This window comes from Aythya fuligula, chromosome 10 (genome assembly GCF_009819795.1).
Source record: "Aythya fuligula isolate bAytFul2 chromosome 10, bAytFul2.pri, whole genome shotgun sequence".
NCBI classification, from domain to species: Eukaryota; Metazoa; Chordata; class Aves; order Anseriformes; family Anatidae; genus Aythya; species Aythya fuligula.
The window spans coordinates 7,116,155-7,132,812 of record NC_045568.1 but is presented as its reverse complement, the minus strand read 5'-3'; the positions used below and the strand labels follow the sequence as shown (position 1 = coordinate 7,132,812).

General features: G+C 42.0%; 1 protein-coding gene across 1 annotated transcript in view; it reads right to left on the bottom strand.

The window, feature by feature from the left end:
* Positions 1–1,958: 1,958 nt before the first annotated feature.
* POC1A (POC1 centriolar protein A) overlaps positions 1,959–16,658 on the bottom strand; it is a 54,854-nt gene continuing 40,154 nt past the window's right edge. Inside the window, exons 10-11 of the mRNA XM_032194445.1 lie at positions 14,637–14,774; positions 1,959–2,223 (exon numbers count right to left, since the gene is read on the bottom strand). Coding sequence (XP_032050336.1) covers positions 2,125–2,223; positions 14,637–14,774 — 237 coding nt within the window. The 3' untranslated portion in view covers positions 1,959–2,124. The remainder of the gene's footprint in view (positions 2,224–14,636; positions 14,775–16,658) is intronic.

The window sequence follows — 16,658 nt, the reverse complement described above, 5'->3', positions numbered from 1 at the left end:
AGCTTGCCCTTCAGCACCTGAGCATCTTCTATATTACAAGCACAATTATCTTTCAAATGGATTCACTCAGAACATCTGAAAGGAAAAAAGCATCTTTATCAAATGTGCCCAAGTCATTTGTATTGCATATAGTATTTTAGGGAGAATGGCAAATTGCTTCTGTGGTCTCTAAGACATTAGAGATTACAAATTAAAAGGAAAAGAAGTGAAGTTTGAAAACTGATGACTTGGAACAGCTTAAGTTCTCTTCTCCCCTCCCCACCCCCACCCCAAAAAGTCAGCCCACAACTCTGGGGATCAGACTGATAAAGTAGACTCTGACAACTCATTTTTGTCATTGCTTCAGTGGCAGAATGGCCTCCTTCTAGCAGAAAACTGGCCATGTGCACCTCTGAATCCCCTCCTTCCCACCCGTCCTGTCACGACATCAGTTCATTTCAATGAAAATGTCATCAGTCTCTCAACAGAAAGCCTCTGAAAGCTTATAGCAAGAGCATGGAAGAATTTCACTGAATTGATTCCATTAGCGTAATCTAAGAGAAAATAATAATTTATCAGAGTGGGAGCTTAGAGACAGAAAACAAACAGTCTGTGGTGGAGCAGAGAGAAACTCAGCTCTATAATCCACCCAATAAGCATGGAAATGAGAAAGCCCTCATCTTCCTGCAGATGAAAAAGAGTGAAATATTGTGATGATGCCAACGAGGGGTTCTTAGAGAGGTGGAAAGTACCAGAATGGAAGGAGATCAGAGGCTTCCCAGTGATGACAAGGGAATGCAAACAGCTTCATCCAGATGGGACAAGAAGATTAACACCGTCCGGATTCATTACAGGCGGACACAGCCTCCAACAGGAACAGGTGCAAAAAAAAAAAAAAAAAAAAAATCAGGCTTGGCCTTAAGACTTGCTAAGCCCTGTGTGAAATAAGAATGCCAGCCAGGTCTCCAGCAAGCATCTGAAATGCCCATGGCACATCTGGAGATGGAAGCACTGGCGAATGCTGTGCAAGTGGGACAGCCAAGGGCAGGGATTGAGGCAAATTCCCTCTTTTAAGAGGTCAGAAAGATGGTAAAGGAGGAGGGCTTCATTAACCCTGAAATGCTCATGTTCCCACAGCTCATTTCTTCAGGAATGTACGTAGTAGATTATTACGAGAAAGGAGATCTCCAGTGCATGTTAGCAGAAGAGGTGTTGGAGAACAGGATCTCCCAGAAGTCCAAATTCTTGTGCAGCTACATATTGAACACCTGCTAAAGCCTTGAAGTCTTAGAGGTGTGATGCGAGGAGCAGGGTGACAGCATAGGTGTGAGTGATGAGCTATTCGACTGCAAAAACATCTGCAAAATGATTGAAAATTAAAGGCAGTCCAGTGTGAGAAGAGGGCAGGTTTATGACTGCAGCAAGCATGCTGCTATTTGGTTGCTTTTTCTCTCCCTGCCTTTAATTTAAGTGGACAAATACAAAGCAAAAGCTGCTTGGCAATCCACTCTGCAATCTGATCTAGTAGAGCTAGGACCTTTCCTCCAGCCTCAGCTCAGCAAACCATTTTTCACGCGCTGCATGAGGGAGCAGGTTAAATCCTTCTACTGGAAAAGCCTCTGCACAAATCCAGGATCTGATCCACTTTGTCAGATTTGCCAGGCACCATTTGGGACTTGGTGGGACAGATCCTTGTGCAGGTGCGAGTTGCACTAGGATATCACATGCTTGCTCTGACCTGAGAACAGAGGTGAACTCCCACTGGCCAGGATATCCTGGGAGCTCTTGCAACATACAGCCAGCAACAAGCCTAATGGCCCAGGCCAGACATTTGACAACTCTAGGACGCTTAAACATTTTAAGGTTAACTCAGCAGCAGCTAAGGCAGAACAGATGCAGCCTTTCTAGCTAGTTGTTACAGAATCTGAAAAACACAAGAAATCACAATCATTGTCCACTCTTACAAATAAAATCTTCCTTTTATTCTAGTAAAGTAACAAAGTTTTGTATTTACAGATACAATAACTGTACATATCAATTAAAATTTGACTGAGCTCAAAATCGTTAAAGTCACACACAGTCTTTTAAGAACACAAACCACTGCAAACCTCCAAGAACCTCCATCTCTGCTCCTTTCTCACAAAATCAGTTCACTTTGTTCTGAATGATTTTCTGCTGGTTCTCCAGGCACTCCTTCAGCTTGTCCTCTGTAAGCGTCAGCCTCTGCTCCAGGATGGAAACTGTCTGCAAAACAAAAGGCAAGCTGCTGCTCAGCCACTCACAAAGACAAGCTATGTATGCCACTGTACTGTCGGTGGGTAATGAAATCCTAAATTCAAATGGGAGTATTTTGAGATATTTCATGACTGTAACTCCAGGATCAAGCAAGAAAACCCTCCCAGTGCAAGGCAGCACAGTCGGGTGATAGAAGGGAGTTAAAAACCAAAGTGGCAGCATCTACCTCAATATAATGCCCGAGTATTTGTGTAATCCAGTTACCTCACAAAGGGATTGTTAGAGCTTTCTCCTAGAGCTGAAGTCATCATGGACAGGATACACAGGAAGAACATTTTAACCACGTGGCAATAAAAGCCTCTGCTGAAAACCTTTTATTGATCGCTCCGAAGTAATCAGGGGGCCTACCTATGCAAACCACTTGCAGCTTCCAAAGGCACCAGAACGGCTGATAACAGGCAGTGATTGTATTTAATGCTTTAATACCCATAAACTTATCAGCAACAATCAATAGATTCATATTCTGAGCATTTTTACTGCATAAATAACATCCTCTTTCAAAAACAAAAGGATGTCCAGAACCTCAGACTTTAATATAGTAATTCAAATAAACTTGGACAACTGCTATTTGTATAGAAGTTATACATAGAAAGCCTTTTAATAGCACGTTTCATAAACACATCACTAAGTGCTTGACAAAGGAAAGCAGGTCTCTTTATCCTCATTTTACAGCTGGGGAAACTAAAGCACAAAGAAAGGAAGCAGCTTGGCTAAGGTCACTTGAGTGACCAGGAAAAATCTCCTGCAAAATGATTTGGGGAATGAGAAGAACAGTGGGGAGAGTAAGGAGAAAACACAGCCATAGTGAAAACACAACATCAAGCACTACTGCAAAACTGTTTCCCTCAGACACATCACAACACCACGTGTTAACAAAGTCAGGAAGGGTTCTGCATCATAGGATTTGCCCCAATGCATTTTTTTCACCCCCAAACACAGCTCAAAGCTTCTTTCTCCTACTTACACACCACTGACCCGTAAAGAGGCAGAATCATAAAATCATAGAAAGGCCTGTGTTGGAAGGGACCTCAACAATCACCCAGTTCCAACCCCACTGCCATGGGCAGGGACACCACCCACTAGATCAGGTTGCCCAGGGCCTCACTTAACCTGGTCTTAAACACCTCCAGGGATGGGGCATCCACAACCTCTCTGGGCAACCTGTTCCCGTGCCTTACCATCCTCCAAGGGAAAGATTTCCTCCATTTTAAACCATTCCCTTTTGTCCTATCATTATCTACACAAGAGTTCTTCTTCATCCCCTTGACCAGGTGGCCTGCAGCAGACCCCCCAGTAAAGGACAAGCTGTCCTTTATTAACTCTCACCCACCAGCTCTCAACCTTTACATGGCTGTTTCTCAAAGGCAACTCTTCAAAATCAATTCCTTCCCTAATGCAGAGGACACCATCCCCTCCCTTCCTTTCCTGTCTATCCCTTCTGACAGCCTGCAGCCCTCTCCCTGTGTCCCGTGTCCCCAGTGCTATGTCCCCAGTCACCTCCCACCACCGCCGCCCCACAGGTGTGCCCCAAGAAGAGGAAGAGTCAACTCCTGCTGTGTAACACAGCCTTGCTACAACCACAAGCTCTGCCCGAAGGAACAAACCCTGCATTGCTTAGATATTCCCCTGGCCTATTCCCCTAGCATCATTTAGCTTTATCCTCCTCTATTTCTACCCCTTTGAGGTGCAAGAGCTGCTGTACACAGAGAGCCTGAAGAGAACTTGGGGAGGCACCAGGTGCAATCCCATAGCCAGCAGGAGCCCTCCTGTCTGTTCAAAGGAGAGAGGATTTTATCTGATTTGAACCTAGCCATGGCCATTACCTAGGGGCTGTCTTACAGATGTCAGGAGCACAGCAGGCTGAATGTCTACAGGGGTTTACAGCAAAGATCTCAGCCTGCAAACAACCAGACAGCGAATGGAAAGCAGCAGGGATCCTGGCTTCTCCATTTAGAAAAGGAGAACAAGTGACTCAAGACTCAGTGATCATTCAAAATGTGGGGGGTAGGATTGCATTCAATTTCCTTTAAGAAAAAGATGTAATCAGGTGAATCACATCCTGCTCACACAACCCTGCAAGAAGCAAAGGCTCGCAGCTACTCCTCGCAGCTACTGCTACACGCAGCACGGGGAAACAAAGCACAGATAAAGTGGATTTCAGAAAATGTTGAATTTGAGAAAAAGCTGCAAGAAATATGCTCTCTGCTTATACTCGTATACAATTTCCATTTCAATAAATTTGCAGTGAGCATTTTTTGGAAACAAGTGGAAAAGGAGAAGTCAGGAGGGAAATCCAGTAAGTCCAAAGAATTTCAGAGCACAGTCCATTCGGGTTTGAAATACACAATGCCCAAAATACACGGGGCACCTGATGTCCTAGTAAGGTAAGGGAAAGTGCAAAGAAGCTATTACTATTATATTGTAGTTTACACACATACAAAAAGCTTCTTTATTCCCCATTGACAGAGTTTTACAAAGCTTCCAAGTTGCTATTCATAGGGCAAATCCTTGTTGGTACACAAATCAAACTGCTGCGTGATTTTGCTATTACTTTTCAAGAAGGTAACAAACCAACAACGACCCCAAGGAGGCACATGCCACCAGCCAGACTCGGTGAGGGTTCACCTGATGCAGGTTTGTGCTCATTCTGTTTCCCTATGGTAGGATCCCGGCTTCCCACAGTGTCAGAAACCGATTACTTTTCTTCGCTGCATACCAGGAAATGTTCATGAGAAACTATGTAAAAAAAAAAAAAAAATTAAAAAAAAAAATGCATTCAACTTACTTTAAGTTCTGGTGAATATTCAGCTCCATCCTCCCTCATCTGAGGGATCCAGCAGTCACATTTGCTTACATCATGACAAACTCCCCACGCCATTCCCTCAACGTTATTTTTACTCCCTCAACCCAGTAACACCAGAGATCCGTGATGCCAACCCAAATGCCAGACCTACATACACTTTCAGTTTTCATCAGCATCTTTCCTTTAAGTCTTGTTAAACATTTCCTTGCCTGACCACGCAGTAGGGACAGTTTAACCACTGTTAGCCCCGAAGTGGAGGTTTTTGCAGAGCCCTAGGGTAATCCATCCAGTGTCTTTTGAGGACTCTTGTTGATAAGCAGAGCCTGGTGCTAATTGAATCCCAACAGACACCAGCTCAACAACTGGATAATCCCATGCCCAGCCAGCCAAGGGATGTCCACAAGCAGCACGTAGGATTTTCAAGTATGCTAGATTCTCACCAGCCTTGATCAAATAACAGCAGAGCGGACACAACGTCGCCCCAGTTCATTACTGGTAATCGCAGGACCCCAAAAAACATTGATTTGCACAATGTTACTCAGATAGGTAACAACAGAAGGAACACAGGCACACACAAGGACTGCAAAGCAGGTGTGCCTTGCCCATGTGCAGGCTAAATCTTACAGTTGAGCCTGGTCCTGTCATCATTAACTATTTCATAACATAAAACCCCTTTCTCTGCTGATCTGCCTTCTCCGAGAGGTAGTTTCCTAGCCTTACTTCAATAAAAAGATTGCTAAAATTTGCTCCATCCCTAATGTTAACGGTTTCACTAAAGCACGTGCTAAAAACTGTTCTGCAGGGCACTAACATGTAATGTATCAAATAGCCCAAGAAAGAGCGTTAGCTCTGCCTCTTCAGATTTTTCTTCCCATATGACATGTTAATCTACAAAGACACAAAGACAGAATTTTTTTTCCAGTTTATCAAAAAAAAAAAAAAAAAAAAAAAAAAAAAAAAAAAACTTTCCTTCAAAAGAACAGTCAGTAAATGCAGAAACGTTACAATGGAAAAAATCTATCAATCTAATAACAAATGTAAATACAGGGATTTCTATCCACAAAGCACAAAGACACTGGAGTGACCACATCTCTGTATTAGGATTACATCATTATTTAATTCTCTTTGTACCATCTTATAATGATGTTAGCGGGATAACACAGTGCCCTGAACTTCTAAGTGTATGGCAAGCATCAGTCAAAGTGGAAGAGGCTTTGTGCTGCTTATCCATACCAGCACTGCCGTCAGGATGCTGTAAGGAGCTGCATTTATTCACCCCATTGGCAGCTAAAGCTAGGACGTTCAGAGCAGTGTCTGCTCAGTTTCTCCTTGCTCACAGTGGCACAGTTGTGTTTCAGTTCCTTCTCACAGACCATCTCCATTGCAGAAGCTCAGAGGTTCATTACAGTCCTAAGCCACTATCCAGTTAATAGGGACGAAAAGAAAAAAAGATATCTTGCAATATCTTTATAATTTCCCTGCAACAGCCTCTCCTTCCCCTCACCATAGGAGGACAAGCAGAGATGGAAGGCAATGCAGCAGCAGAGGGGATGGAATTCCACCAAGGGGATGGAATGGACAGCCCACGGGTTTGCAGAATGAGACTAATCAGGTCTGGCCTGGACCCGCAGGCTTAATTGCTCTGCCTTTTGTAACGTGCAAGGCACACACTGGTTTGGTTTTGAAGAGCTAATTGCCCAGCTATAACCTCCTGTGGGTTCCCTTGCTTTTCATAAAAAAGGTCATGTTAGTGTTCAGCTCAGTCCCAAACTGGAGCAGAAGCACAGCAAATAAATTCCATCACAAAAAAGCTGCGTGGGCATCCAAGGGGCCAACAAAGTCCCTCCTTGGCAAGTGCCGATGAGTGGGTTCAGAGGTACCCATCTATACTTCCTCTAAACTAATCCAATGAGCAAATAAACTACCAGGTGAACGCTGTCTTCCCAGGCAGCCACAGAAAATGAAACAAAACAAACAAAAAAAAAACCTCCTTCCACAAACAATAGCTTAAAATACCAGACTTTAACAGTAAAAATGGGAGAACGTGCTCAGAAGTCACACTGAGGTTCAGGTGCAGACCCGTCCAGTGGGCACTGCCCTTTCCTCCTGCCAGACCAAGCTTTGCCAGGACTTGCTGTCAGTCTCCCTTCCACCTCAGCAGCTGCACCCAGGGAAACTCAAAGGAGACCCCTGCTATTAGCAGGCAGCACTCTTCACGCACAAATTATAGCTTAATACAGCTTTGAGATGGGATCAGAACACCCAGTACCTCTGAATCATTTTCATCAAAAAGTGGTGGTTTAAACTAACCAAGGGAGAAAATCTCATATCTGAAGGTATAAGAATACACAAAGCCTTCACCGGCAGTAACACTTTACGTAGCAAACACACAAACACAGTGCTCTTTGAGTGCCAGGACGTGCCTTACGCTACTGGTCAAAGTCTTCATCTCACAGATCAAGTGCACTATTAGCATTTCTTTAGAAATAATTTCACATTAAAAATGATCAAATAAATACAAGACAGCACTTTTTCCATTCAAACTAAAACAAAATCTCCTACCCCAAAAACATTTTAAGTAAGTTCTGTAGCTTCTTACCTCCTTCCTTCTTTTGAATGCAAGCTCTAAAGTAAATTCTCACAAAGTCTGTTTGCATTAAGTATTTCACAGCAGCATGACTTAAGGATAGCACATTATTTCGGAATGAAGCAGTTTCATTCAGTCATTTAGTCTTCCCCCATCAATATTTCCTTAATGCATCTTCCTAAATTTTCACACTTTCTTTATAGCATGCTTCAATTCTGCAAACTTTTCTATCTGGTACCACAAAACACTTTGCCCCAGTGTGGCTAGCCAGGGCTATATTGGTTAGAGTTGCTGTACAACCATGGGTTATGAAGTCCCAGAAGCAAATGGGATGGGGTTTTCTAAACCTGTGCTCCTTTCACCTCCCAGTACACTCCTTAAAGTAGATTGCAGAAGTGGCTTTGACAGCCATGCAACAGTCCCAGTATAGCAACACCAGTGTCGTTGATTACAGTGCTCGTTCAAACCTTTCTCTCAGGAAAAAAAAAAAACATACACAGTACCTGAAAATTCTAGTCTCATCCACTTGGCCAGACCAAGCAGCAAAGTAGACAAGATATCCCTACCGAAATATTACAGTGATCAAATGGCCCCTGGAATACAGAAAAATGGATATCCTTTGTATTAAATCAAGCTTAGACACCAAGATGAGGAGTCACAAGCTCTGCCAACATCCTCTGTGCAATGCAGGGACTCAAGACATGCGTGTCAGCTGCAGCTGGGCCTTTCAACTTGCAGCCCTTTTACTAAGATGTCTCAGCACTGTTGCTTCAGGCTCCATGGCTGATAAGCCAAAGCTAAACTGATGGCACTTGCATTGGATGCTGCAAGTTTTGGGGAGGGAAGGGCTGCACTGCCTGCTCAGGTATGGGCACAGCCTCCCTGGTGCACAGCTCCCAGACCTCGGGGAGCCAACCAGCCAAAGGAGTCAGGAGACTTCATGTTTCACCATACAGTACGAAAATACAGCGAGTTAAGATGAGCTTTGATGAAATATCCGAGTAGGTACTACAAAAGTGACTGTACCATGCTTAGCAACTCCAAAAGGCTTAGAGGTCTCCCCAGCCACAAGGATGAGGGTGTGCTTCAAAGACATCCTATATACTTTCCCTGCCACCCAATTTAACTCTGAAAGGATGCAAATCACTCAGCTGAATTAAGCCAACTGCTGGTACCCAGCAGATAACCAACAACTTATATTAAGCGTATCAAAGGATACTTCTTCAAGGTCTGCTTGTGAAAAACGCAAATCATGGGAGATGTTGAGTGTTCCTGCCTGTTGAAGGCTAAGAGAAGGTGAAGGTCTGCGGGACATCCAGGGAGACAATCAGCATTTTTGAGAACCTGGCCTCTGGGCTAATACAGAAGTATCACTGGGAGTGTATTTAATTTAGGCAGTCTTAGAAAGCAGAAAAATCCTTAGAGGTTTCTGTAACAAGCATATTTTGGACGTGAATTTCAGAACTTGGATGATACTATATAAGGACTGGCAAGAAACAGGGTACCTCATTTATTTTGAGTAAGAGATCATCAAAGCTACTGCATCTCCAAAAGATGGTTCTGCATCATAAGAAATAATCTCTATACCCCTTAAATGAAGATTTAAAAACCAAGCTCATCTGGCATTTCACAGATTATTCATGTTGGAATGCTTGCTTTTCATTTTTAAAGATCACTTGGATTTCACACAATTTCTTTTGTAATAAAAACTGATTGTTATCTCATATTTGTTGGGATTTCTCATAGCCAGTGGGTATTCAGGCAGTGAAAGTAACTAATGAGCCACGACATTTGTGCAAGGCACAGGTAGCAGCCTTTGTGATCCACAAATAAATTAATTTTTTTAAAAAGATTAATTTACTTATAACTGCTTGAAGTTATGTAAGGATTTATTTTATTAAACCCATTGTTTAATCTACTGTTGTGGTTTAACCCGGCCGGCAGCTAAGCACCACACAGCCGTTTGCTCACCCTCCCCCCTCCCTCTCTGGGATGGGGCAGAGAACCAGAAAGAAATGAAAGCCTGCGGGTTGAGATAAAGACAGTTTATTAGGACAGAAAAGAAAATATAATACTACTACTCCTAATGTGTACAAAACAAGTGATGCACGACACAACTGCTCACCACCTGCTGATCGATGCCCAGCCTATCCCCAAGCCGGTCCCCACGCCAGTACCCCCACCCTGGTCAGCCCCCCCTATATATTGTTCAGCATGACACCAGATGGTATGGAATACCCCTTTGGCCAGTTTGGGTCAGCTTTTTTTGTCCCCTCCCAGCTCCCGCTGCACCCCCAGCCTGCCCGCTGGCAGGACAGAGCAAGGAGCTGCAGAGTCCTTGTCTTGTTGCAAGCACTGCTCTGCAACAATTAACACTTCAGTGTGATATCTATATTATTCTCATCCCAAATCCCAAACACGGCACCTTACCAGCTACTAGGAGGAAAATTAACTCTATCCTAACCAAAACCAGGACATCTGCATTCAACATCTCACAGAAGAAAGGGGCAAATTATTCGTTACCAACACGTTTTGAAGACCATATCCCCAAATGTAAGATGTAAACTTGATTTTACTCATTTGCATTACAAATGCTGAACATACATTTTGAGTTTTATTTAAAAAGCATCCCATTTCTCCTCCAAGTCCTTTTTTTTTTTTTTTGTACTAAATACCTTTTTAACAAAATATTTTTCTCCCCATCTCTGCAATCTCTTCTGGAAGAAGTGAGATAATCCTTTAATCTCACTGGAGCTAAACTGTCCTTCAGTTCTGGCTTGGATTACCTTTCAGATTTAGTAACTCTTCACATTTCACTGCGTTGTTTTCTCCCAGCTTCAATACCAGATTAGCTTGGGATGGATTTGAAACTGTTTCCTGTGGGTAGATTACCACAGCTATTTATGAACTTTTATGGTAACCTCGTACATAGAATCATTTAGGTTGGAAAAGGCCCTTAAGATCACCAAGTCCAGCCATCAACCTAACACTACTAAGTCCACCATGTCCCATACACAATGTCCACAACTCTCTCAGATGGAGAGCTCGGAATGCTTTTTGTGGAACAGACACTTTCCTTCTTCCCATGTGAAGAACAGTGGCTTTTTCCTCAGTGCTCACTGCACACCTGTGCTAGGGCTTATCAGAGTGAATGGAGCAACCACAGGTGTCTGGAGTGAGGGCAAAACTATACAAACTCTTTATGATAACCATTGGGAATATAAATCTTCCACTGCAGCTAAAATGCTTAACTCACAGATGATCATCTTTCATCACAGCAGTTCAGCTGCAAATGCAGGAAATACATTTTAGATAGCACATCAAATAATACCTGCTTATAATACCCACTCCATTTTAGTTTCAGTCAAAAATCACCTTTCTACTCCAGAACATTAAGGATAGATTATCCTTAATCCAGAAAAATTATTGATCATGTGCTACTCCCCTGAAAAAGGCAAAGATTGCTTTATTTACACATGAAATATGGCTACAAACAATGTTTAGAAAAAAGTACAAAGAGGCTGTCAGGTTACATTAGACCACTTTCTTACTTAAACCACAAAAAGGCTTGACAGAGTTGCAGTGAGAAGAGAAAAGCTTCATCGCATCAAAGACCTGTTTAAAGAAGGCTGTCAAAGCCCTCATGAGTAAAATCACAGCATGAAGTTCATAATGTAAAAAGAAAGCTTCATAAATCTAAGGGGGACATGTCTATTAGCTATACCATTTACTGCTAGATGTTGTATGCAACAGCCACTAGTTTCTTTAGTTCTTACTAGAGGAAGTTGTATCAGAAGTGCCAACTGAAGGAGCAAGTCAGTTCGAGTGCATCCCACTGCACAGGACTTAATGCTTCTACAGCCTCAGCATTTCTACCTTCAATTGGTGTCTGGCAGGAAGAGACCTCTTAATAGAATAAAAACGATCCTGCTGTAACCAAGTACATGACACTCCACTTCATCTAGAAATCTATTGTCAGCAGAGGGAAGGTGTTGGTAATTGGTGAGCAGCAGACAATGCAGCTTCAAGCGCGCAGCTCAGTACAAAGCTGTGCGCTGGGTAGCGATGACAGTGTCCAGCTGATTTCTTACTATCACCTCTTTCAGCAGAAAATTAAAAAAAAAAAAAAACACAGCATTTTTTCTCCTTCCCACTTTTTACATTATACCCAGGTTAGCACGGCAAACCTTGACATGAGAGCTAAGGAAGTGTTAGAAAAATGATAGATTAATTTTATATTTACATTATTTCCCTGAGTAGCTTATCAGAACTTTAAGTTTCCTCCATGGTATGTCTCCACATTATGTTAACGCAGTGTTGGAAACTACGATGAGCACAGAGAGTGCAAGAAGTCGAGGTGGTACATTAGAAATACACCCAAGCTCCCACGGAGCTAACAAATTAGAAATTCCTGGAAAACGTGTAGACAGCTTCTGGAAATGGTGTGTCTGTCCCTTCTCTATAGCTAAGAAAACAACATAAACAATTTGGTCCTGCTTATGCCATTAGAGTTGTCTTTAAGGAAGCAATACACAGGAATTACATAACAATGATTTCTAACAGAGCACCAGGAGACTTCTGATACAGTCTCAGCCTTTCCTGAAGAAGGGAAAAATGCTGATGCCTGTATTATGTTATTTATTCATGAAAGCTTTTAGTCATGTATTTATGAAAGCTTCTTTTTTTTTTTTTTTTTTTTTTAAAGAAGTAGTGGTGTCCTTCTTTCATTGAAAGATGTCTGCAACTCCAAAGTTCTTGTATAAGAAACACCCAACATTAATTTGAATCTGCAGGAAGCAGCACCCAGTTATGCTTTGGCAGAAATGGCAAGGAAAGATAACCAGACAGGTATCACCAGCTTCTGTTTCCATCTCACCCAGACCAGAGCTAGCTAGCATATTGCTGTTAGTCCACCTGGTCAACATCTAATGGCATGGAAGAGGTAGTAATGATGCTCTGCTGGACCTGTGCTCCCTTCTGTGTTATAACCCATCAGCACGGTGTGACCACAAGGGAAAAAACTAAGTCCAGCTACACCAGCAGTTGCTCTCCAGTTACCTTCCATTTCTTTGCCCTGCTAACTGCCTGTATCCCCCCTCTCATGAATCTCATCTCCTAGTACAGGGATAAGGAATTCTTCCATGTTCATTTGCACAAGCTTGACAGTTTTGTGTTAACTTGTTTCACTTCTAAATACTAAAATGAAAATGAAGCAGTGCAAAACCATTTCAACAACGCATCAGGAACATCTACTTGCACGCATGCATGGTACTAATATAAACTACAACATACAAAAACTAGAACCAATGGGAAATTAAGTACTGTACAATGGCAAAAAGATACAGGTAAAAGGTTGCTGAAAGCAGTTACTCAAGGCAGGGTGTTTTTTTTTAAACTATATTTTCAGGCCTATTTCCAATTTTATTCTAAAACCTACTAATTTATTCCTCCCCCAGTGATCTCAGTTTCTCTTCTTTTTGCTAGGTTTAAAACAATGTTTGGATTTTTTTTTTAAACGGTTACACAATACCTTCTAGAGATGTTTGCATTGCTTGTATCTAGTTTAAATCCCACATACACTGTTTACTGCAATATTTGCCTCCTCTAAACACCTATGGAAGTTGAAAAGGAGCCAATACACATCCATCATCAGAACTGTGAATCTGATTTATGTAATGAAAGATAAAGATCGCATTCCAAACTTACTAAGGAGACAAAAACAAAAACAAAATATTTTGTGTATACACTTGGTTGCGTTTTAATAACAAACATGCGGGTCTAATGTCATAGAAGATTTTTTTTCCCCCTCTAGTGTTCTAAGGATTCTGAAGTTCTAAAGACTACAGAGAAGTGCTTTCTTGCATTTCTGCCAAATGAATTTTAAATATCTTGTGGTTTTCACTCTATACTATTTTAGACTGTCTGTAGTCCTGGAATGCTTTATATCCCTAACTCAACCCTACTTCAAACCCCTGTTGAGCTCTCCAGTCCGTCATCTTACACTTTTTTTTTTTGATAATATGTACTTCTCTCAAGAGAAGAGAGCTCACTCAAACCAGTAATCAGTGTGTTCAATACACAGTGTTCAAGATCTGCTTGTTCTTCCCTAGAAACAACACTCAAACTCACAGAAAAGCCCTCCCACACAGATTTTTTCCTGATAACCACCATGGTGTCATCTACATATCGCTGGTGTTTACTATCCCATGCCTTCTCCCTGCTTCTCACATTCCTCAAAAATACACAATGAAATTAAATCCTAGCTCAGAAATAAATATTTCCTAACGCAAGCAATGAAGAACAATTTGGTTAAACAAACAAACACAACCAAAAATACATCTCTGTCCTCAAATTCTTATTAAACAAACATATGCTGTGATGGATCACCGTTACCAGTTGGTGTTGTTCAAGCATTACTTAGGGTCTCTGTAGAAGTATATGGTAATGCTTCTGCAAGGGATTAGTTGTTCGTTACTTGTGGGTGAGAAGCATGTTTGTGAGAAGGGCATAGAAGGGCCCAGATGTATAGATGGGAGGAGAATACTGCAGAAATTGGACTCTGTAGGTGAATGTTGGGTGAGCGAAAGGAGAAGGATCTGAACAGTTTGCCTATAGACTGCAATGTAACAGGAGAAGGACAAGAGGCTGATTACTCACCAAGACAGAGTCCTACTGCCTGCTATTTTAGCCACACCTTCAGGCGTTACCTTGGATAAACCTTGGCTTAGGATAAGGTACTACAGCTAGCTCAGTTAGCTCTCTGCTAGACTGCAGTGCAAAGGAATGAGGGGAAGAGCAGGGCCTGAGTTGGAAGCTGATGGGAGGGAACGGATAGTGTCATGCTGATAAGCAGATAAAGAGATTTATCGTTAAACTGCTAAAAAGCAGGATAAGTGTAGCTAGTCCAAAATCTCTATGAAGCTGTTGCAAAATATTCCCATTTTCATTACAAAACCAAGCAGCAAACCATACCTGAGTCAGAACATCCAGCTGTCCCATGATATGCTCCAAGGTAGTTGCAAGACTGCTGTCCTGTTGCTGCTCGTGGTTCCTACCAGAATCCTGAGTTTTAGTTTTCTTAAGGTGAACACCGCAATCCATTTCTGAAAGCTAGAAAAATAAACAGACAATCTGCTATTGCAACGCAAACTGCTGGAGAAGGGTTTCTGTTTTATGAATGGTAAAGAACAATTTATGTTGGGAGACTGTCAAGAACAAACAGTTGCATTTCTCTCTTGCCCTTTTAATAGCACAGACTCTGTTAAAAAAGGAAAAGCTGCTGTGGAACCATCGCTCTCCACAGTCTGGAGGGGTGTGTGTGTTGTTGTTGTTATTTTTTTTTAAAGCCTTCATCAGGAAAGGCAAAGCTTACACAACAATCTTGGAACAATACTGCTAGGTTTAAGATATATGTGTGCAAAAAGCTTTGTCACGTTCATGTGCTCCACACACATAGACCGTACAGGTAAATAGAGACTTACAGGAGCCATGTGAAGTACTACCTCCAAATTACAGAATGAAGCAAGCTACTCTGACAGGAGTCAAAGTTATTTCACCCCAACAGCGTGAGGAGAAAAAGGCTTAGTGTACCACACTAAAGGCTCTCTCCATCTTTGTTAGCTGCAGGAAGGCAAGGATGCAATACTGCAGTTAAGTTCACCAAAATGATCCAATATGCATTGCAACACACAGTTTTGATTTAATGCTTATAATTTTATTTACATCTTGAACTGGTTCTCCCTCCTTAATGAGGTTAAGAACAAGGTTACTTTGAAGTTTCAATTTCAACTGTTTTAGTTATGCAAGCCTGAATATTTCATTCCAAATAAAATTTTAAAACACATAAATTGCTAGAGAATTTATTCTTCTTTCCTTTCCAAATGAACAAACACTATTTGCATTACTTACTTCATTATCACCAGTAGAAGTTGAGTTTATCTAAACAAGTTAGCCAACTGATTAAGCAACTGCAGACTTATATTTCCTAATTTACACTAACAGACATGACTTGAATCTAAAGCCAAGATTGCAGCACTCAGAACGTAGTTCACCATGGCCCAGTGCCTGGTGCCGTTCCATCCCACGGGCGGAACTTCCCAACTTACTGCTCACGTAAATGTCTGGAGCTTGCAAATCAACAAAAAGCATGGAGTTCTGGAAGACTGAAAATGGGCTCTAGGAGTAGCTTCGTCTCTTCTCTGCTATGAAGGCATTTCTGATTAGCACTGTATTTAACTATTTATTTCTGCATTTGATGCAACAAGACCTGAGACCATCTCACATTACTTTAAACCCAGACTGTTTAATGCAGTAGGAGTATCCTTAGATAAAAATATATGGAGGGTCTACAGGATCACGGTTCTCCATGAAAAAGCAGGAAGCTCACTCTTTTCCCTTAAGACTGGTTGGGAAGGGAAGTTCAGGCAGAACATGCTCCCTGTGCAACAGGACACACAGATTGCTTGCAGCAATTCGTATTTGCCACAGCCCTTGGCCAACACAGGTCACACTGTGCAGGCCTGGCACAGGAGCCACACTCGAACTACTTGTGTGCTGCAGGTTGCCCCAGAGCCACGTGTTGGTCACCAATGAACTAATTTGATCGAGTAAAACATGCTTTTGCACATACGAGATAAAGCCAGCTTCACAAGGCTGCAATTTGCTGTGTACATTTAAGAGCAAAACAAGAAAATGCAGTTGATCAACAGCGAATTAGCACTGAATAGCGTGTTTTCTTGTTATGCTAAGACTGGCCATTATGTTTTGATGGTATAACTTTAGGCCAGCCAATCATGGCACAGCAGAAATTTCAGCAAGCTAACACCACATGCAACCTGCACTTAAAAAGCCCAAATGATGATGAGCCATCCACTTCAAAACCCATTAGAACAAGCTGACTCACAGAAGCAGAAAAAGGACTGTAACAACATATTTTCTGCTCTAGCTTTAAAGCGTATGTCAGACAGCTTTTCGTAAAAAGCTGCTGGGTTGAAC